General features: G+C 46.0%; 1 protein-coding gene across 11 annotated transcripts in view; it reads right to left on the reverse strand.

Annotated features, from left to right (window-relative positions):
* Positions 1 to 22,968, reverse strand: part of SNX29 (sorting nexin 29) — a 584,658-nt gene that overhangs the window by 156,539 nt on the left and 405,151 nt on the right. For 8 of the 11 annotated variants that reach the window (XM_063717589.1, XM_063717588.1, XM_024241395.3 and 5 more), the window contains 2 exons: positions 19,388 to 19,443; positions 14,330 to 14,411 (listed from right to left, as the gene is read on the reverse strand). The exons of 2 other annotated variants lie outside the window; for them this stretch is intronic. In XM_063717589.1, coding sequence (XP_063573659.1) covers positions 14,330 to 14,411; positions 19,388 to 19,443 — 138 coding nt within the window. Of the gene's footprint in view, positions 1 to 14,329; positions 14,412 to 19,387; positions 19,444 to 20,226; positions 21,495 to 22,968 lie in introns of those variants that run through there. One more of the 11 variants, XM_054534733.2, reaches the window with a different exon arrangement.

Here is a 22,968-nt window from a genome sequence, read left to right on the forward strand (position 1 = left end):
TCAATGGTACCAGAAGGAGCTGCCGAGTGCATCTTGATCGAGACTCCGAGGCAGTCCTGCCGAGTGGGCAGCAAGGCCGTCTCAGCCATTATTGGGGTCCTGCCCCCTCCCCGGCCTTCAGGACAGTGTGGTGCTTGTGCAGTGCTTATACCTTGCAGAAAGGACCTCCAACCTGCAGACAGTGGCCCACTCACTGCCAGCTTGTGGGCCCTGGTTTTCTGCTCCCAGGGCACACAAGCAAGCTGGAATTTTTGTCCAGACTTGGAGCCTTGCCTCCCTGGGAGGTCTCTCTTGTTCTGGGGCCTGCCATGGAGCCCTTAGCCCCTAGCTGTCTCCTCAAAGGAGTCTCTTTAAAAAGATAACAGGCTGGGTGCAATGGCTCACACCTGTAATTCCAGCACCTTGGGAGGCTGAGGCAGGTGGATCATTTGAGGTCAGGAGTTCGAGACCAGCCTGGCCAACATGGTGAAACCCCATCTCTACTAAAAATACAAAAATTAGCGGGGCATGCTGGTGGGCACATGTAATCCCAGCTACTCAGGAGGCTCAGGTGGGAGAATCGCTTGAACCCCGGAGGCAGAGGTTGCAATGAGCCAAGAGTGTGCCACTCCACTCCAGCCTAGGAGGCACAGAGAGAATGTCTCTAAATACATACATACCCACACACCAACAAATAAACAAACAAAAACATCCCAATGGTTTTGTTTTTGAAACCAAGCATTTGGTTTTCAAAACCAAGCTTTTGAAAAACAATGGCCAGGCAGGAAAATGTCTTTGCAGGACTTCTACTTTTACCAGAAATCTCCCTTCAGGTGAGGGAGCAGAAAAGACCAGCTGGCTACAACCAGGGAACTTGGAAAAGGAAAGTGACCGGGGGAATCACAGAACAGTATCTTAACAAGTTCCTCTTCTTCAGGTTTTTGTTTCTGTAACGGTGGAGGTGAAGATGGGATATGGAGACCACACTGACAAGGTCCCAGTTGAGCCACAGTTAATATGCCTTGGTGAAAAGAGGATGATTTCCAAACACCAGTCTTACTTTTTTACTTGTACTTTTAGAGTCGAGGTCTTGCTGTCACCCAAGCTGGAGTGCAGCGGTGTGATCATAGCTCACTGCAGTCTCGATCTCCTGGGCTCAAGCAATTCTCTTACCTCAGTCTGCTGAGTAGCTGTGTTTACAGGCACAAGCCACCACACGTGGCTCAAACACCCCTCTTACTTTTTAATACAGTCAGCCCTCCCTATCAGTGGGTTCTGCATTCAAGGATTCAACCGACCACAGATTACAAATACTCAAAAAAGTGCATCTCTACTGAACATGTACAGACTTTTGATCTTGTCATTATTCCCTAAGCAATACCATGTAACAACTATTTACATGGTATTTGCATTGTACTAGGTATTGTAAGTAATCTAGAGATGACTTAGCGTCTACAGGAGGATGCACTTAGGTTATATGCAAATACTATGCCATTTTATATGAGGGACTTGAGCACCCTCAGATTTGGGTGTCCATGGAGGGTCCTGGAACCAATCCCAAGCAGACAGCAAGGGATGACTGTATGGTAATTTACATCCCGCCTCATTTAGAACAACGGACACCACCGTTGAGGAGCGGTAAGTGAGTAAGGCCACTCTCAGCAAGGCAGCTCTGAAAGCCACAGGCTGATGCAGGAAGTGCGGGGCACGGCGCCTGGCGTGAGGACCGTCCAGCGCCTGCATATGCTCAACATGCTGCCCACCTCCCAGATGACTCAACGGGAGAGAGGATGAACAAGCTGTCTCCTCTGCACAGCAGCGCACCACTGAACACTCACGTCACTTCGTTGCTTCCGAGGTGCCATTGTCTCGAGGGCCCTGTCACTTCTCACAGAGCCACTCCTCTGTGTTCACACCTCAGCTTCCTTCTCCTCGGTATCCTTCCTGCTGTCTCCGCCTCACCTGGCTCCCTTCTCTGCACCCTCAGGCCTCCTCCGAGAGATCACTGCACCCTGGTTGCCATTCAGTAAGTCAGGACCCTGTTATCCGCTCCCATATCCACCCTGTACCCCACCCTCTGCCACCTGTCTCTTCCCCAGCACTTTCATTTTCAAGAAGGACAGTTACTACTGCTAAGGTATTCTGCCTGCAGTTAGGAGATCCTACTACATCAGCAAGAGCGACCTGGCTATGCCCTTCACTGTTTTTATCTCCCGTTTTGAGACATTCCCCACACTTGTAATGATTATGTCACATTCCCCTTCTCCATTAGGACATAACTAATAAGATGAACCTTGCCCAGGCCCAACACTCCCTTCCCAACCAAAACCAAATACTCAGCGACAATTGTGGCCACAGAACAGAAACACAACAAAACAAAAGCTGCCAATCTCCATGATGAGCAAACGTGACAGCATGCTCTAACCTCCCCAGCCCGTTGGGCAGCTCTCCAGATGGGTCACTTCTGGGCGCAGAAGGACTCGGGAAAGGGAGAGAGAGCCAGGCAGCCCTGAGACACAGTAGAAACATGAGTGGCCAGAAACTGTCACCAATTCCTCCACTTTGTTTGCTACTGAGAGTATGATCTAGTGCAAAATACTTCTTTTGATTTTCTCATATAAAAAGTAAATATAAAAACTCGGACAGTTCCCCTGCCAAGAGGGTGTGTCCACGTCTACCTATAGACTATTTACAAAGCCCATCTCTTTAGCTTTCCAAGTAAAAAAATATAATCTTCAATGTATCTTTCAAAACACACACAAAAACACATGCACACATATGCACACACACGTGAGCTCTAAGTTTTCTTCAAAGCCTAATAGGCAAAGACTTTATGCATATGAGGCTGAAAAGGTCTCCACCTTAACAGACTTCTCACATTCCCAGGGACCCATCAATTCCACACTCTTGTCTTTGCAGCACTCTCTCCCGCATGAAAATATTACCTTGTCACCAATATCAGCTGCCCATGGCAGCTGTGACAATGAGTGACAGATCAATGAGAGAGTGGCAGAATTCCTTGCAGGAAACATGGAAACAGGTTCATCTCATTGAGACAAATTCGTGAAGCACACACCTTGGTGGCTGGGTGAGGAGCAACATGGAGCAGACAGAGGCACAAGGCAGGATCTTGTGCGTGACCCAGAAGGAGTTATTCAACCCAGAGTCACAGCTGCTTCACCTATAAGATGGGGATCATGAAAACAGTGCCTACCCCACAGGTTGCTGAAAGAATTAAGCAGCAATGTGCATTAAACAGCCTGCAGCAGAGGCTGGGGCGGCCTACCCAATGACCGGCTCTGCCACCCCTCCGCAAAGCCTCATGTAGCCACCCTTGAACTTCGGTTGCTTTCATGGAGATCCTGTCTCCCCACCAGGTGCCAGATACCTTGGGAAAATGCTGTCTTGCTCTTTGCAACCTTGTAAAGCCCTTGGAGAAGTAGATGCTCCATACATTTTTTTTGAACATGGGGACATGCCCAGAGACATTCGATTCAACAAGGGGAAAATCTTTTTACATTTCCTTCCAGGTTTAATTGCTTATCACAACTCAAGTGGTTATTAGATCACAAAGGTAATATTAACAGAGTAGCTATGGGCCAAGCATTTCATATGTCATGACACACGGTCACATCCATGCTGCAAGGTGAGTGGTGTCCCGTCCCTCCTCCTTGTTCCTTTCTCTGCAGAGCAAGGCTACCTTTACCCCACACAACCTGCCTTCTTGCTAAACTAATGAGGCTGGTGAAGGTCAGCTCAATGTCAAGTTTGGCTCCCACCGGTTCTGCAGGTTTGGCACATGCTGGGCATATAGCAGACCCTTGATCAACAGCTTTGGGATGAATAAAGGCTTTATACTGGAAGGGAAATTTTAAAAATTCTTCCTATTTGGAAAGATAAAGCAGAGAGAGGACAGCAGTGACACATATGTCGAATAGGAAGGGGAGAGCATTTTCCCTTTTGCTTTCTGTTTTCACCTACATCAGGCTTTCCTGGGAGCCCTAAGCATTCCAGGAACAGCTGGGGGTTCATGTGCTATGATCCTCAGAAAGCCGGGGTGGAAAGTTCTCAAGGAGAGAGACAGCAAGAACAAGGGCAAGCGCTCCCCTGGTCCGGCTTGGCCTGCAGCACGGGAGCCCACACTGGCTGGGATGAAACTCACAAATCAAACAGCAAACGGCTGCCTCAGTCCACGGCTGGCTCTCCTGTCTACCTGGTATACAACAGGTGTGACAGGAAGGACCAGCTATGAGCAAGAGAGAAATGCTTCAGCCTTAGAATGGGTCCTTCTCTCCCCTAAATTTGGAATGGTATCTGCTAAGGCAGAGGCTTCTCAGAGCCCACATCACTGCAGCTGCAGTTCCCATTTCTGTACTCGGTCCGACCATTTCATCTTTCTCTACTTAATGAATTCTTCCCTCTCTGCATAGCTACACAGGAAGCAAGCATAAAGACAGAGCTGTGGGTAAAAGAGAACTTGAGGGCCCAAGGGGTAAGCTATCTTAAGAGAGGATGAAAAGGAAGAGCTGAGAAATGCAAAGACTGAAGTCCAAAAACGTCACCATCCTCCAAACCACCTGAAGCTCATGCAGCCTGCCAAGACACTGTGATCTATTATTAATAGAAAAATAATACACTTTCCCTGCATTACATATATAAATATGCTTAGCTGGATTAAACCTTTCAAAGTCCCCAGAGGCCAGGCATAGTGGCTTGCACCTGTAATCCCAGCACTTTGGGAGGCCCAAGTGGGAAGATCACTTGAGGCTGGGAGTTACAGACCAGCCTGGGCAGCACAGTGGGACCCTGTCTCTTCAAAAATATGGGCATTGTGGTATATGCCTACAGTTCCAGGTACTTAGGAGGCTGAGGCAGGAAGGAGGATTGCTTGAGCCTGGAAGTTCAAGGCTGAAATGAGCCATGATTGTGCCACTGCACTCCAGCCTGGGCGACAAAGCAAGACGCTGTCTCCAACAAAGTAACAATAACAACCGCTCAGGCTACGTGATTTTGTTCTGCAGGATAGGGGATGGGAAGAGTTCAGATACTGAACAAGTTTTCCTGGGATACCATCATTCCTCAGGCCAAGACAACACCCTGTGGCCTCTAGGAAACAGAACTTATTCTAGAAGAAAAAAACGTGGCCGGGCGCAGTGGCTCACGCCTATAATCCCAGCACTTTGGGAGGCCAAGGTGGGCAGATCATAAGGTCAGAAGATCGAGACCACCCTGGCTAACACAGCGAAACCCCGTCTCTACTAAAACTACAAAAAATTAGCCAGGCATGGGGGTGGGCACCTGTACTCCCAGCTACTCAGGAGGCTGAGGCAGGAGAATCGCTTGAACCCGGGAGGAGGAGCTTGCAGTGATCTGAGATCGCACTACTGCACTCCAACCTGGGCAACAGAGCGAGACTCCCTCTCAAAAAAAAAAAAACGAAACAAAACAACAACAAAAAAAAATGTGTTACTGAAACAAAGCAACCCTCTTTACAAAGGAGATCTAATCAGTTCTGCTGCACAAATGAAATATTGTACAACAGGCAAACCGAATCCAGCAGCACATCAAAAAGCTTATCCACCATGATCAAGTGGGCTTCATCCCTGGGATGCAAGGCTGGTTCAATATACGCAAATCAATAAATGTAATCCAGCATATAAACAGAACCAAAGACAAAAACCACATGATTATCTGAATAGATGCAGAAAAGGCCTTTGACAAAATTCAACAACCCTTCATACTAAAAACTCTCAATAAATTAGGTATTGCTGGGACGTATCTCAAAATAATAAGAGCTATCTATGACAAACCCACAGCCAATATCATACTGAATGGGCAAAAACTGAAAGCATACCCTTTGAAAACTGGCACAAGACAGGGATGCCCTCTCTCACCACTCCTATTCAACATAGTCTTGGAAGTTCTGGCCAGGGCAATTAGGCAGGAGAAGGAAATAATGGGTATTCAATTAGGAAAAGAGGAAGTCAAATTGTCCCTGTTTGCAGATGACATGATTGTATATCTAGAAAACCCCATCATCTCAGCCCAAAATCTCCTTAAGCTGATAAGCAAATTCAGCAAAGTCTCAGGATACAAAATCAATGTACAAAAATCACAAGCATTCTTATACACCAATAACAGACAAACAGAGAGCCAAATCATGAGTGAACTCCCATTCACAATTGCTTCAAAGAGAATAAAATACCTAGGAATCCAACTTACAAGGGATGTGAAGGACCTCTTCATGGAGAACTACAAACCATTGCTCAAGGAAATAAAAGAGGATACAAACAAATGGAAGAACATTCCATGCTCATGGATAGGAAGAATCAATATCGTGAAAATGGCCATACTGCCCAAGGTAATTTACAGATTCAATGCCATCTCCATCAAGCTACCAATGACTTTCTTCACAGAATTGGAAAAAACTACTTTAAAGTTCATATGGAACCAAAAAAGAGCCCGCATCGCCAAGTCAATCCTAAGCCAAAAGAACAAAGCTGGAGGCATCACACTACCTGACTTCAAACTATACTACAAGGCTAGAGTAACCAAAACAACATGATACTGGTACCAAAACAGAGACATAGATCAATGGAACAGAACAGAGCTGTCAGAAATAACGCCACATATCTACAACTATCTGATCTTTGACAAACCTGACAAAAACAAGCAATGGGAGAAAGGATTCCCTATTTAATAAATGGTGCTGGGAAAACTGGCTAGCCATAGGTAGAAAGTTGAAACTGGATCCCTTCCTTATACCTTATACAAAAATCGATTCAAGATGGATTAAAGACTTAAACATTAGACCTAAAACCATAAAAACCCTAGAAGAAAACCTAGGCATTACCATTCAGGACATAGGCATGGGCAAGGACTTCATGTCTAAAACACCAAAAGCAATGGCAACAAAAGCCAAAATTGACAAAGGGGATCCAATTAAGCTAAAGAGCTTCTGCACAGCAAAAGAAACTACCATCAGAGTGAACAGGCAACCTACAAAATGGGAGAAAATGTTTGCAACCTACTCATCTGACAAAGGGCTAATATCCAGAATCTACAATGAACTCAAACAAATTTACAAGAAAAAAACAAACCACCCCATCAAAAAGTGGGCGAAGGACATGAACAGAGACTTCTCAAAAGAAGACATTTATGCAGCCAAAAAACACATGAAAAAATGCTCACCATCACTGGCCATCAGAGAAATGCAAATCAAAACCACTATGAGATACCATCTCACACCAGTTAGAATGGCAATCATTAAAAAGTCAGGAAACAACAGGTGCTGGAGAGGATGTGGAGAAATAGGAACACTTTTACACTGTTGGTGGGACTGTAAACTAGTTCAACCCTTGTGGAAGTCAGTGTGGCGATTCCTCAGGGATCTAGAACTAGAAATTCCATTTGACCCAGCCATCCCATTACTGGGTATATACCCAAAGGACTATAAATCATGCTGCTATAAAGACACATGCACACGTATGTTTATTGTGGCATTATTCACAATAGCAAAGACTTGGAACCAACCCAAATGTCCAACAATGATAGACTGGATTAAGAAAATGTGGCACATATACACCATGGAATACTATGCAGCCATAAAAAATGATGAGTTCATGTCCTTTGTAGGGACATGGATGAAACTGGAAATCATCATTCTCAGTAAACTGTCACAAGAACAAAAAACCAAACACCGCATATTCTCACTCATAGGTGGGAATTGAACAATGAGAACACATGGACACAGGAAGGGGAATATCACACTCTGGGGACTGTTGTGGGGTGGGGGTAGGGGGGAGGGATAGCACTGGGAGATATACCTAATGCTAGATGACGAGTTAGTGGGTGCAGCGCACCAGCATGGCACATGTATACATATGTAACTAACCTGCACATTGCGCACATGTACCCTAAAACCTAAAGTATAATAATAAAAAAAAAAGAAAGAAATATTGTACAACAGCCAGCGTTTGTAGTGGCTAGATGCAAAGGCTGAAATTTATCCCACATGGAAGACTGATTCCAAATGTACTTACGCTGAAGGTATTTTTCAAAGGGAAAGACCTAAGATCTCAGGTAAGTACACTGATGTGTTACTTCATAGCAATCTGGTGGCTGTAATAGTTGAAGAAAACAAATAGGTGAGCTTTTCTAAGGCCTAACATACCTTTAGAGACACTTCAGTGGGATATTAAGACAGTGAATCTCATGGAGACCATCCTGGCTAACACGGTGTAACACCGTCTCTACTAAAAATACAAAAAAATTAGCCAGGCGTGGTGGCAGGCACCTGTAGTCCCAGCTACTCAGGAGGCTGAGGGAGGAGAATGGCATGAACCTGGGAGGTGGAGCTTGCAGTGAACTGAGATTGTGCCACTGCACTCAGGCCTGGTCAACAGAGCGAGACACCGTCTCAAAAAAAAAAAAAAAAAGACAGTGAATCTCAGACCTGTTTGGAAGTCAGGGAATTTGGGGAATGAGATCAAACATATGCAAAGGTATAAACTAGAAATTAATTAACAACAAATTTAACTCTGTCATATGGAAGTGCCAGAAAAATCAACCAAAATGTGTGTTAACAGAGAAAGAGAAAAACCCAGCAAAACAAGGTACTGGGTTGAGTTTAATTTTGTTTCCGTTTTATTTGACACTCCTTAATCATCCTGTCTCTGGCTAGTGCCTGCCAGCAGCCATGCGTCAGCATAGCCCAATGTGTAAGAAGTACTCACGGATGGAAAACTTAAAATCAGGAACTCTCCAGATATTACTTTATCCTGAAAAGTAGTCAAATGCCGCCATTTCTTATTTTCAGTGGCAGAACACACCTCAGCTCCCTCTCAGGACACAGGAACACAAACCTTTTTCAGTAATTTGCATTCAACCTTGGCAATGCACAGCACTTCTTGCTAGAATCCTCTGTGCCAAATATAATTCCAGATTTTTCCACAATACAAGTAGTGGGGGTTCTGTGACTGCACACAGCAGGGGAATTACCTTAATTTCTTTGGCATGTAGGAGGACATTTTATTTTCTTTGAGAAGTTTTGCTCTTGTCCCCCAGGCTGGAGTGCAATGGCGCAATCTTGGCTCAGTGCAACCTCTGCCTCCAAGGTTCAAGTGATTCTCCTGCCTCAGCCTCTTGAGTGGCTGGGATTACAGCGTGCGCCACCAAGCCCAGCTAATTTTTGTATTTTTAGTAGAGACGGGGTTTCACCATGTTGACCAGGCTGGTCTTGAACTCCTGACCTCAGGTGATCCACCCGCCTTGGCTTCCCAAAGTGCTGGGATTACAGGCATGAGCCACTGCGCCTGGCCGGAGGACATTTTCAAGCAGCCACCCCGAGGCAGGTTCTGGGACCCTGACATTGCTCAAACAAGATGTCCTGAGATACTGGACGGCCAGAGAAGTTATTGTGAACCAGCACCTGCTCTGACAACTTTCCAAAACAAACCATCCAAGCCTAGTTCTTGGATGCGGAGGGCTTGCTGGATAATGTGTGCACCACAGTGGACCCAGAGAGGTCCTATGGAAAAGTCCTGGCTTCGCTGCAGGCCTGCCCTTAGCCTACCATCTCAGGGGTGCAGGTGGCTGCCCACGCAGGTGAGATCTTCGTTGAGCTGGGCCTTGCCTTTTGGAATGAGGGTGACTGTCCCAGCTATTTCTAGAATTTTATTTTATTTTTGAGAAGGGTCCTGCTCTGCCACCCAGGCCAGAGTGGCAGTGGCATTGTAACAGCTCAGTACAATCTCAAACTCCTCGGCTCAGGCAATCCTCCTGCCTCAGCCTCCCCAGTAGCTGGGACTATAGGTATGCACTACCATGCCCGGTTAATTTTTACATTCTTTTGGAGAGACAGGGTCTCACTGTGTTGCGTAGGCTGAAATACAGGGGCTATTCACAGATGAAATCATAGCTCCCTGCAGGCTCAAACTCCTGGGCTCAAGCAATTCTCCTATCTCAGCCTCTGGAGTTGCTGGGACTACAGGCAAATGCCATCACGCACAGCTGCTTTTAGGATTTTTAAAGAGCTTCATTCAGCCCTCCTTCAGTAACACAGAATCTCTAAAGACCGGGACCTTGTCAGAGACTGCTTTGGGGGCTGAAAAACATGTCAGTAAACGAGATGCTTCTCTGTGCCTTTGATTCTTCACCTATAAAATGGGTAAGAGTTTCTTACCCCACAGGATGGCTACAAGGATTAAATGAGCTATTACACAACACACAAACCAGTGAGAGGTGGCTACTAATTATTATACTAGTTTTTGTTAATCACAGTCTATCTGTTCCTTTATAGTGTTACCCAAATATCAATCATTCATAGAGCATCATGCTTAACTTTGGACTGTTTTCACGATTGTTTATTTAGTAGCTTTCTTTAAGCTGACTCATTTCCTTTTTACCTAAAATATATTTTAAAGGGGGACTGTACATCACCATGGTAAATGGAAAAATAGAATTCTGTGTCATAACTAGGAGGCAAATGTAAAAATGAATACAAAAAAAAAACAAAACAATCTAATGAACTTCAAGCCTGTCACCTGCCAAAGGCATTGACCCCAGCCTTGCTGTTTTTCCTAAGAAGAAAGATCAGAGGGACATGAGAGGTAAGAGAGTGACACAGAGACTTTCTCTTCCAAGGAGCTAGAAGCCATGAAGAGCTGAAAAGGCGGGGGGGGGGGGGGGGGGGGCCTTCTCCCTGCAGGATGTGGCCTTTCATGGCCAGTGTGGTCCTTCTAAATCCTGACTTGGCACATACGACACCATCTTGCCATCCCACACGCTGGGAGAGCTTGTTCCAAGGCAGCCGCCCTGCAGACCTCTGTGTGCGGGGTAAATGTTCCAGATCTGTGCTGTCCAGAACAGGAGCCACCAGCCACGTGTGGCTGCTCAGCATGTGAAATGTGGTGCAACTGAGGAGCCGAATGTTTCGTTTTCTTTCTTTATTTTTGAGACAGAGTCTCACTCTGTCGCCCAGGCTTGAGTGTAGTGGCTTGATCTCAGCTCACTGCAACCTCCGCCTCCCAGGTTCAAGCGATTGTCCTGTCTCAGCCTCCCAAGTAGCTGGGATTACAGGCATGCGCCAGCATGCCCAGCTAATTTTTGTATTTTTAGTAGAGATGGGGTTTCACCATGTTGGCCAGGCTGGTCTCGAACTCCTGACCTCCAGTGATCCGCCCATCTCGGCCTCCCAAAGTGCTGGGATTATAGGCGTGAGCCATTTTAATTAATATAAATCTCATTTTCATTAATATAAATCTCAAGAGCCACACATGGCTAGGAGCTCTGGTACGGATAGCGCAGCTCCAGTACCGGGGGGTCACCGCTCTCCTGAGAAAGCTACATGTCTTGGCTCTCCAGTCGAATTTATGTTCACTTTGGGGTTATGCCCTTGGTTTCCTTCAAGGGAAATCTTACAAAACCAGACAGTGGCTGTCACGGGAATGTAGATGGGGATTGTCTACTCTATCCTTTTTTATTGTTTAATCTCAAATCCTGTGTGGAAATTTCTTTTAGAGCTTCTTTTAAAGAATTATTAACATATTTTCTTATCATTAGCAACAGAATTATCCAAATAATCACATTTCCCTTTCACAATGGCTGCCAGGAAGTCCACAGGAAATTCATAAATCAATGAGAGCAACCGTGTAGAATCTCATGACACATATATATGCTTTCCGCTTTTTCCTTTTAAACTCTTAGTTTACATTTTCACTGACCCTGATGTATTTTTTTTAACCTCTCTTTTATCATTCTTTTTTAGATGTTTCTCTAGAAATTATTTCAAATCTTTTGTGGAATTAAATAGCATACTTTTTTTTTTTTTTTTTTTTTTTGAGGCAGAGTCTCATTCTTGTCACCCAGTCTGGAGTGCAATGGCACGATCTCGGCTCACTGCAATCTCTGCTTCCTGGGTTCAAGCGATTCTCCTGCCTCAGCCTCCCAAGTAGCTGGGATTACAGGCGCCCACCACCACGCCCAGCTAATTTTGTATTTTTAGTAGAGATGGGGTTTCACTATGTTGGCCAGGCTGGTCTCAAACTACTGATCTCAGGTGATCCGCCCGCCTCAGCCTCCCAAAGTGCTGGGATTACAGGCATGAGCCACCATGCTTGGCCAGCATACTTTTCAAATTCTAAAATATGTACTCTTCAACAGTACCAGTATTTTAAATGAGTCACCTTCTAGGCAATATCATTTATATAAAGTAAAAACATGGCAATAAAGGCTTTCTAAAATGCTTCCAAACACATGCTCTGATTTTGCTCTGCAGGCACCAATCAGAAGCATCATTTGCTAAAAAGAGAAAAATAATTGCATGCAAGAGACACCATTTCACACACCCCAGCATCAGGGAAGGCTGCAGAAGGCCAAAGGCGTGGAGTGAAGTTGCTCCCAGCGATGCGGAGCGGCCAGGCCTGGGGCTGGCTGGAAGCAGGGCTGCGCCCATGAGAGCTTCACACAGTGAAGGACGGGGAGAGAGTGGCTTCACTGCCACGGTGGCCACTGTGGAAACAATCTCCCAGGCAACGGCATATTTGCTAAGGTCCATCTCATTTCATAGCTGACTTTCAGGAGCTAAAAACTGCCAAGTTGCTTCATGCGGTGAGCGGGGGGAAAAGTCAAAACTGAAAGGTCAAGGAAACCTCTCAAGTGATAATATGTTTTAATTTTGCTCTAAAATAAAGCTGTCTGCTGTACTTTTTTCATCCTCCAGGCTGCACCTTCCAACTCTCTGATGACCACAAAGCAGAACTTGAAGGGTCAAATAAGAAAGTTGGGTTTGGGGGGATAAAACGAGAAAGAAAGAGAAGAGGATTTTTGAAAATCCGTAATATCTAATTCTCCCTTTAAACCGGAGCTGGGAACAACATGAACACTCAAGATTCTCCTATGACTGTTGCCCAGCTGAACATGTCAAACTAAAACAACCTTCTCATGCCAAAGTCTAGCTCATCTGTCCCTAAGATTTCCAGTAAGATGTGCATATTATGCTTAGACCCGAGACCAAGCACAGCAGTCATTTGGGAAGGTGAGAAATGAATAGAGTGTCTACTGCAGGCCAGGTATTTCTAATCTCAAAACAGTTTTACAAGATAGATTACTGTCTCCATTTTACAGCTGAAGAAACTAAGATTCATCTAAGGTCATAGGATTTAAACCAGGGATTCCGCTTTCAAGTTCAGTGTCCTTTCTTCAACACCCAACTCTTTGGGGAAAAATATCTTAATAGCCAAGAAAATTTCTTCAGTAAGTCAATTTCTCACTAAGAAAAATGGCAACAAAATCCAAGGGTTTGCAGAGAGCTCATGGGGAATAAAACAAAACCTAATGACAATTATTTTAGCACAAGCAGACAGGAGAAGCAGGAAGCAGCTGGGGCTCAGCACTGAGAACAAAGCAGTCCCAGAACAAGGGCGCACAAAAGCCTGGAAATCAGAGTCGGTGGTAAGAGAGAAGAGGAGAAGGAAGACAGACATGCAGATGAGATGTGCGCAGGGCTAAAAGAAGCTTCAGAAAATCAGAGAGGAGATGGAGAACTGGAGTCCCCTTGATTGGGTAAAATCACCTCCTAAGCAGACACACATCTCGCTGCCCCAGACACTCAATGCCCACCTGGGTGCGGCTATCACTACCCCAAGGAAGCAGAGGCGATGTCTACAGGTTCTGCTTGTCAAGTATCCATTGCCCCTTCTTTTGGAAAGAATTTTCTGGCTCTCATTTGGGGAATCTCCTTTCCCCACTCTCAGACATGTGGTCAGGTGAGGTAAACGCCCACCCTGGGGCTAGTGGTGGTCACATGAGCTGAATCAGGCCAGTCACAGTCCATCACCCAACCTCAAGGTGTAGGAAGAGGCTCAAGGTCCAGGACAGACCAGTGAGACCCGCCCATCCAGATGGGCTGAGAACCTGGTGCTGCTGGGGTCATCCTGTCAACCCACGGACAGCTGGCCTGAGAGGGTCACCAAGCAGCAGACACAGGAGATGGCAGCAGGTTCCTGATGGCAGGTCCAGCCATGCCCAAGGCCCGACCTACCACTGGACTTTTCAGATGCAAAACAAGCCAACACACATCTCCGTTTCTGCTCATGCAGTCTGAGCTGAGATTCCACAGCAGCCACACTAAGAGCCTGACTGGCATGAAGAGGCCCACCGTATCCCCCTGCCCAATTGAAAGCCACAGACTTTTTTGGCAAGGCCTCCGGGCAGTTAAGATGTGGGTGTCTGGAAGGCCATAGCCTCCTAATCACAGCGCCCCGCCACCAAGAGGCAAAAAGCACCACAGCATGACAAATGGGCATCTTTCCACCTGGCTGTGATGTCCACCTGAAAACCAGGCACTCACCTGGTACACATGGAATGCATTTGCTGCTTTGCCCCGGAGAAACACTGAGGGGATCCAGACGTTGATCAGCGCCCGGTTTGATCTAACCAAAAGAGAGAGAGAGACCAACATTAGACATTTTAACTTACAAAAATATAAAAAATAAAAAAGAGGAAAGGAGAAAATTTTCTCCTCTAAGAGGTATTATGCACAAGCAATTTATGACAATTTACATTACACCTGATGGCAAGCTAAAGGACAAGTTTAAGTCATCACTCAGCCGGTCTCTCTGTCTCCTTACACACACACACACACACACACACACACACACACAATCTATACTCTGGAATGTGAAAGAGCTCCGTTTAGTTCTTACGGAGTGATCTGGCCCATAATGTATCTGAACCTCAGTCTCCACATCTGAAAACGAGGATAATAACCGGAAGCCCCAAGGACGTGATCACAGAAGGTCACACACAGCAATGCCCAGCATTTCTGGAGCACCCAGCAGTCACGCTTCCTCCTCACTGAGCTGACTTTAGACCCTGACCCTGAGCCCATTTTAAGATCAGACTCCACAAAGGAGCTCAGGAGACCAACACTCATGGCAACAATAGTGACAGCTGTTTAGGATGGGAGGAGGGAGGGACAAGAGAAAATGACAAGTTAGAAAACCAGGCTGATGGGTACAAATACCTCTCTTTCAACTTTTCCAAAAACACTGTGTATATGGGTCCAATACACCAAGGCTTAAATTCAAATGCAAAATAATTTACTGAGCACCTACCATGCACAGCTCCATGCTTTTACCTATGGTAAAATCATTTATTTCTCACCTCACATGGGCTATTTGAGGCATGTTTAACAGATATTTTGGTTATGTGATTGTTTTGTCTTATGTGATGACTTTAAACTTAACTTGTAAGTCACTATCACATTTGTACCTGGCTGGATCCAAATTACACAGAGCTAATAAGCTGACTGTCCCTGAAACTTCAAGATCAATTGTAATAATTATCAAAACAGTGCTGCACTATTCTGGAAGGGCTGCAAGGTCCCAGCCTTCGCCTCTAATTAGAGCTGTTCCAGGGCTAATGCTTTCTCCTGAGCTCTCCTTCTTGCTCAAGAGCAGCTCATAAAAACTCGCCAGCCTTCTGGGCTTGGAACACAATTTGAGACACCGGTGATGGAAGATTTCCACGACTCAATGTTCTCACAACCTCTAGAGTAAAGACCATTTCATTTTCACAATGAAAATAACCCTTCAGGTAATGGGTCTCTCCTGAAATAGCATTTCTTCTCATCTCTGAGCTGAGAAGCTGACCTCCTTTGAGGGGTAAATTAAACCCCATTGATCACTTCCCCAGGGCTCAATGCAATTTGTACACTGCAATTCTGAGCCACCAAAACTGGTTTGTGTATCTAATCACTTTCCTCGTGGAAAGGTCCCTGAAATTGTATTAGTGCCTAGAACATTCTCCTTTCATTTCTGTGTCAGGCTACAAGGCAGAAATATAACTAGCACTCTGGTTTTTATTAACTTTTCCGGATTGGTGAGGACTAGACAACCTCCCAGGGTTAGAGCGAGGTTACCCCAGCCTGGGTTAGATGGTTCTCTCTTTCAGTGCATTGACCACACTGTATCAGAAATTGATTGTTTAGGTGATCATCTCCCTCCTAGGTGTTAGTTCATCTGTTCATCCTTTTGTTCCTTCACTCACTCATTAAACAAGTTTTATTGAGAAGCTACTACTCTGGGTACTAGAGACAGAGCAATAAAAGCAGCAGACATAGCCCTTTCTTCTGGAGCACTCACTTTTAACATGGGAGAAAGACAAATCTCCATAAAATTTACTCTGTTGTGGGCTGGGTGCAGGGGCTCACACCTGTAATCCCAGCACTTTGGGAGGCTGAGGCAGGTGGATCATCTGAGGTCAGGAGTTCGAGACCAGCCTGGTCAACATGGTGAAACCCTGTCTTTACTAAAAATACAAAAATTAGCTGGGCATGGTGGCACATGCCTGTAGTCCCAGCTACTTGGGAGGCTGAGGCAGGAGAATCGCTTAAACCCGGAGGTGGAGATTGCAGTGAGCCAAGATCACACCACTGCACTCCAGCCTGGGCAACAGAGTGAGACTCCATCTCAAAAAAAAAAAAAAAATTTTAACTCTATTGTGGTCAAGGAAGATACTTTGGATGATTGCAATTTTCAAAAATTTATTGAGACTGGTTTTGTGGCCTAACATATAGTCTTTCCTGGAAAGTTACAGGCACTTGAGAAGAATGTGCATTCTGCTGTTATTTGGGGACTGTTCTATATAAGCCTGTTAAATCTAATTGGTTTCTCACGTTGTTCAAATCTTCTATCCCCTTACTGATCTTCTGTCTAGTTATCCTATCCATTATTAAAAATGGGGTACTGAGGCCGGGCGCTGTGGCTCACGCCTGTAATCTCAACACTGTGGGAGGCCAAGGCGGGCGGATCACGAGGTCACAAGATCGAGACCATCCTGGCTAACATGGTGAAACCTCGTCTCTACTAAAAAAATACAAAAAAAAAAAAAAAACCATAGCCGGGCGTGGTGGCAGGCGCCTGTAATCCCAGCTACTCGGGAGGCTGAGATAGGAGAATGGCATGAACCCAGGAGGTGGAGCTTGCAGTGAGCAGAGATAGTGCCACTGCACTCCAGCCTGGGTGACAAAGCAAGACTCTATCTCTAAATAAATAAATAAATAAATAAAGTGAGGTACTGAAGTCAAGTCTTACTGTAGAACTGTTTGTTTCTCCTTTCATTTCTGTTGATTTTTTACATCATATGTTCTGAAACTTTGTTGTCAGGTGTATATATGCCAATAGCTGTTACAGATAAATTATTTACTATTATTGTAAGTGCCACAAAGGAACACTGGATCTAAGGATACTGACTTCCAGGGCCTGCTTTGGTCTGGAACACCAGAGAAGGCTTCTTTGAAGAAGCAATGTTTGGGCCAGGCTTTCAGGGATATTCAGAGTTAGCCAAGTTGGGAAAGGGAGGTTGAGAATGAGAAAGGTGCTTCAGGCAGGGGAATGAGCATTTGTGAAGAGCACTGAGTCTAGACCAGCACTGCCTGGGTTTGAATCCCGGCTCAATTTCATCATCTGTGAGGTGACACCCATCTCTGAAGGTTGTTGTAGGGACTGAGGAGTCAGAATAGTGTCCAGCACAGAGGTGATGCTGTATACGAGTGGTTTAAGTGGGTAAAGTAATAATCCTAAAGGGAGAAGACCAAGTGGGTTAGAGGAGCGGAACTGCCAGGATGGCTGGTGCAGGGAGAGGAGTGGGAAAGGCTGGCAACGAAGCCAGAGGTGAGTGAGGGCCTTCTTTGTAAGCTCCACGAAGGATTTCAGTCTCCATGCTGAGAGGGGAATGGTGTCATTGCTGCCTGTGGCTTTAACATAGATGAGTAAACTGGTTGGGGAGGTTCCAAATCTCCGGGGAGAAACAACATGGCCTGGATCAGGCAGAGACCACTTGAGGGCAGGGACCATGGCTAATTCATCCCCTCTATTCGGGACCTGCCGGGACAGGCCTGCAGCAGAACCTGGGTGAATTCTTGCTTTAATAATGAGTACTTCCAGCCTCGTGTCTGGGACTCCCCTCTGTGGCTCTCTCCTGTCTTCCCAGTTTCTTCCCACAGCTGCCCTCCACTGGACTCTGCCATTCCAGGAGCCTCTTCATGCCGTGCTCCCCCTGCCCACAAGCCCACGGCAGGCAAATTCACCTTTGATTTTCATCCTTCACCTCTCACCCACCTCAGCCGCTCCACCCTATCAGCCTAACAGCCACCTCCACCCCCGACCCCAGCAGCTGCCCCAACACGAGTAGCCCCGTGATGCCCTCATGCCTTTCATAATCTCACTCATCGCCACCACAAGCCCTGCAAGGTTCGCATCAGGACCTTCGCCTCACAAATTAGGAAAGTGAGGCCCAGTGAGGTCAAATGGCTGGACTGATGCTTGAGATTTCAACACAGGCCAGCCCGGCTCTGAAGAGATGCTCTTTCCAAGGCCCAGCCCTGCCTGCTCTAGAAGGGGCTTTTCCTGGGCTTTTCTTCCCAAGGGGTGCTGAACCTTAAACTCGCCAGAGCTGAATGAGAGAGGAGACAACTTATCCCATTTCCTTTACCAGCCTAAGGGATCTATTTGTCCAAAGCCCAAGAAATCCTGAACAAAAATCGGCTGGGCATGGTGGCTTCCGCCTGTAATCCCAGCACTTTGGGAGGCCGAGGTGGGTGGATCACCTGAGGTCAGGAGTTCGAGACCAGCCTGGTCAACAGGGTGAAACCCCGTCTCTAGTAAAAAATACAAAAATTAGCCAGGTGTGGTGGTGTGTGCCTGTAATCCCAGCTACTTGGAAGGCTGAGGCAGGAGAATCACTTGAACTCAGTAGGCGGAGGGTGCAATGAACTGAGACCTTGCCACTGCACTCCAGCTTGGGCGACAGAGATTCCGTCTCAAAAAAAAAAAAAAAAAAAAAAATAGTCTGACGACCAACTAACCTCTCCCTAGGGGTGGCTCAGCAGAGGCGCCAAATAGAATCTAACCCAATCAAAAATCCGAACAAGGCATCGACTACTGTTGTTTCCAATAACCCAGGGGCCACACAGATCATAAAATGAGTGAAGTCGGTCACTTCCAGGCAACAGCAAAGAGCGGGGACTATGGTCAATTGGACGGCACATGCCCTGTGCAAAGGGGATAGCTTTTACTCAGCTCCAGCGGACTGTGGCCTCACAGGGACAAGCATCTCATTTTTAAAGAAAATAAAGGAAATTTGTCTTTTTATGTGATAGCTTCCAACTTTTAAATGCCAGCCAAAAAAAAAAAATGTTTTTAAATACCCAAGGGGGAGAAAAAAACACATCTGAGGGCCAGACTGAGGCTGTAGGAGAACGACTCCTACTAGCTCTACAAGAACCACGTCAACCTTGTGTGGGTCTCAGCAGTGATTTGTTTCCCCCTGTGGTCTTCTGGGACAAAAGCCAACAACAGAGTCCAGTTTCTAAAGGACCCCTTGTGAGCACAGGCTGTGGACTTACATTTCAAAATCCGACAAACTCTGGTCTTCGGACGTTTGACTCAAATCTCCAGGCACCTACCATCAGGAGAAGGGGGAGAGGGGAGAAAAAATGCATAATGGTTACCATGGTTTGCATAATCACAAAAGAATTCTGCCTCTCAGAGATCCCTGAACATTTCCTGTTCAGAATGAAGTGAAAAAGCAGTCACTGGAAAACGGTAAGAGACTGTGTGGCGGGATGGTTGGAGAGGATGTTGCAGCAATAAAAATATGCCACCATGAGAGATCTCAATTATCTTTACGGACAAGGGACTGCTAATCCTATTGAGATAATCACAGGCATGTAAGAGCATGTAATTTTGGAGCACTAAAGGCCTAATTAGGATCTGAGATGCAAGTTATCAGATGTGCAATGGAAAAAATATCCATTGTTACCATGATGAACAACACACACACAGACACACCCAGTAGGTAAACACAAAAGGCCAATGTCACCCCCACAAGGGCTCCATCCTTTCCCCTCATAATGTACGAGCAATTTGAGGCAGCAGAATACAGCTTCTCCTTCTGACTCAGAAGGGCCACATGACATGATGACTAGAGGAGAGAAACTGAACTGTGTGGCATGGTGGACCCCACCACCAGTACCACTTAGGGGTCCTGACCACACACTGTGGAGGTGGGGGTGAGGCAAGCAGGCATTCAAAGGTGCACGTGACCCCCAGTAAGCTACCCACCCTCAGCTCCCCCTCAGATAGGAAACTGATTCTCATAGCTGTCACAAGTATTGCAATTATTACGTAAAGCAGACAGCAAAATGCCCAGTAGTTGTAGATGTTCAATAAATGTTGATATTTTTCTCATACCCAGGGAATGAGCTTCTTTTTTTGATCTTCTAGAAACTAAATTGGCTAGAATTTTAACAAGGAGGATCAAGACTAAGAGAACAAGTGGAACAGGGAAGGGTGAGGGGTAGTGAAGAGAAAAAAAGAGAACACTGAATTTACACCTTTTACCTCTCAGGGTTTCCACACTACCCACAATCCCCAGCAAGCTTCACAGTGAACTTGAGGACAGGCATAATTCTCCCCACTTTACAGATGAGGAAACCGAGGCTCAGGGAGGCTGTAAAACTTGCCCAAGGTCACACATCTAGGAAATGGATCTGTCCAACTTCAAAGCTTTTCTGCTATAAACCTTCAGCAAACAGAAAAAGTCAGCTAAAAAGGTGAAAAAAGGAAGTCAGATTGAAGCAGTCTTGAAGGCTTCAAGAAGAAACGAAGAACACATTAGAAGGCTCTCCTTAAATCAACAGTGGAGTCTGGGTGAAGTGGCTCATGCCTGTAACTCCAGCACTTTGGGAGGCGGAGGTGGGCGGATCACTTGAGCCCAGGAGTTCAAGACCAGCCTGGGCAACATAGCAAGACCTTGTCTCTCCTAAAAATAATGGAAAAAAACATTAGCCAAGCATGGCGGCACAAGCCTGTAGTCCCACCTACTCGAGAGGCTGATGTGGGCACATCACTTGAGTCCCGGAGTTCAAGGCTGCAGTGACCTAACCTGTGTGACAGAGCATGACCCTGTTTCAAAAAAATAAAAAATAAAAATTAAGAGAATTTGTATTTTCTATTTTGAACTTTTCTGTACTTTCTACAACGAAGACGTATTAGTTGCATAACCATAAGCAGATACATTATATATCAATTTAAGTGTGTATCACATTATTAAGTAATCAAATACCCTTTCCACCTCATCCCACTCCATGCATTTCACTCCAATCCAGAAAGCAAGGTGGCAGAGACGGTGCCTTCCAAATAGTTCTGCATCACGGACGGAAAAGGGCAAAGAAAGGGTTCTAAGGCCATGTCCCCTTCTAGACAACACCCATTCTCCCCCTTTCATCCATGTGGAGGACACCAGCACCTTCTCTGGCAGACACTGTAGGGCAGCTCTCGGCCACTCCTCTTCTCCGGGTTTCCCCCTCAGCACTGAGGCTGGGAAAGGCTCTTCTGGGCATGCTATGGGGATCAAGTGAGCAGACCGGAGCGGGACTCACAGGCCATCAGGACACCAGCTTCACTGCTACACACAATCGCCACCGCCTTTAGATGCAGCCTCATTTCCAACTGGAAGTGAACAGAGTTTGCACTCAGGAACCTCAATTACAAGAACATCTGGCTGTATCTACCCCACAGAGCACAGGCAGAAGGCAACCAAAAGGACCAAGGTGAAAGACAAGGCAGACTTTTTAAGGACAGACGTTACTCTACAATTATAGAAAACAAAGGGCTTCTTCTAAAACGACTAATTCTGGAACAAGGCATTTTTTGGGTAGGTAAGTTTCCCCTGAGGGGTGGTGATTTTCAGGGAACATTTTGAACAGAGGATATGCGTACCTAGGAGTTGTTCAACCCTTCTGACTTAGAGGCTTTTCTTCTAATTACGTGGCATTATTGGGATCAGTAAACCCGGAGATTTTGTGTGTCTACATGACTACCAGGGAGGCTGCTTGGAAAAACAATTTGGGAACTTTCTAACCTCCATGGAACATAACTTGATAACAAGGCCAGGCACTGTAGCAAATGCATGATGATAATTAAAGGCCGAGCTTACTCAACATCAAATTTTGTCTTTTCTTGCTGTCTTTCAAGACTGGAACCAGATATTAGCTAGACTTGACAGCAGTCCTTTAGAGAGCTGATTCTATTTTATATTCTGGCAATAAAGAGCATGGCGCAGGGATTATTTTGTAAGAAAAATCAACTTTCTACTGATACTGGCTACAAACATCCCCTGTGACCTCCTGAAGTCTGGGGAATCTTGGAGAACACATCCCTGGGATGCAGACTTCTCTTTAGTTTACCCTCGATATGGGGCACAAACCAGCCACCAGCAACATGGCTATCTCCATTTACCTCTCCCTGACCCTGCAGAGAAGGCACCTCACCCTATGCCTGTGGTCTGGGCACTCACGTGGCAGTCTTCAGGTGCAAGGAAAGGCAGAGCCCATTACTAGAGCAACAGAGCAGCCAGGATTCCTGAATCATGCCAGAGCAAACACTCTCAGTGCTGTACACACAAGGATGTGAAATGGTAGATGAGACCAATGGGGAATCCACTTCTGGGCTGCATCAGCAAAGTAGTTTCCATCATCTCCACTGACTCAGGATTTCCTGGGTTGTTTGGGGGAGGTGGGGGGCAGGGACAGGCCAGAAACAACAAGTCTCTTCTCCCTAGTTGTGAAACTCTGACCCCAGTGCCAGTGTGGAACTCTGACACAGGCCCACCCTGCCACTTTGACTGGCAAGTCCTCAAACCTGGGAAGACACTAGAGGTTCTGCCAAAAAGAATGAAAAGTATCCACTCTGTCCTGAATAAATGTTTATTTAAATAAAAAGGAAAGACAGAAGAGGGAGAGAAAAAGAAAATCAGCCAATTTGCCAAAGCCATAGAAAAAAAATTACATGTCCTCCCATTGGCAGAATTAGGGTCCAGGTAAGGGGGTGGTAAAGATGAACAGGGAACCCTTCCGTCATTGCAGCTACCCTCACTTCTAGTCCTGAGGGGTGTGCAAGCATGACACCACTATCACCCGGGATC

Source organism: Pongo abelii, chromosome 18 (genome assembly GCF_028885655.2).
Source record: "Pongo abelii isolate AG06213 chromosome 18, NHGRI_mPonAbe1-v2.0_pri, whole genome shotgun sequence".
Lineage (NCBI taxonomy): Eukaryota > Metazoa > Chordata > Mammalia > Primates > Hominidae > Pongo > Pongo abelii.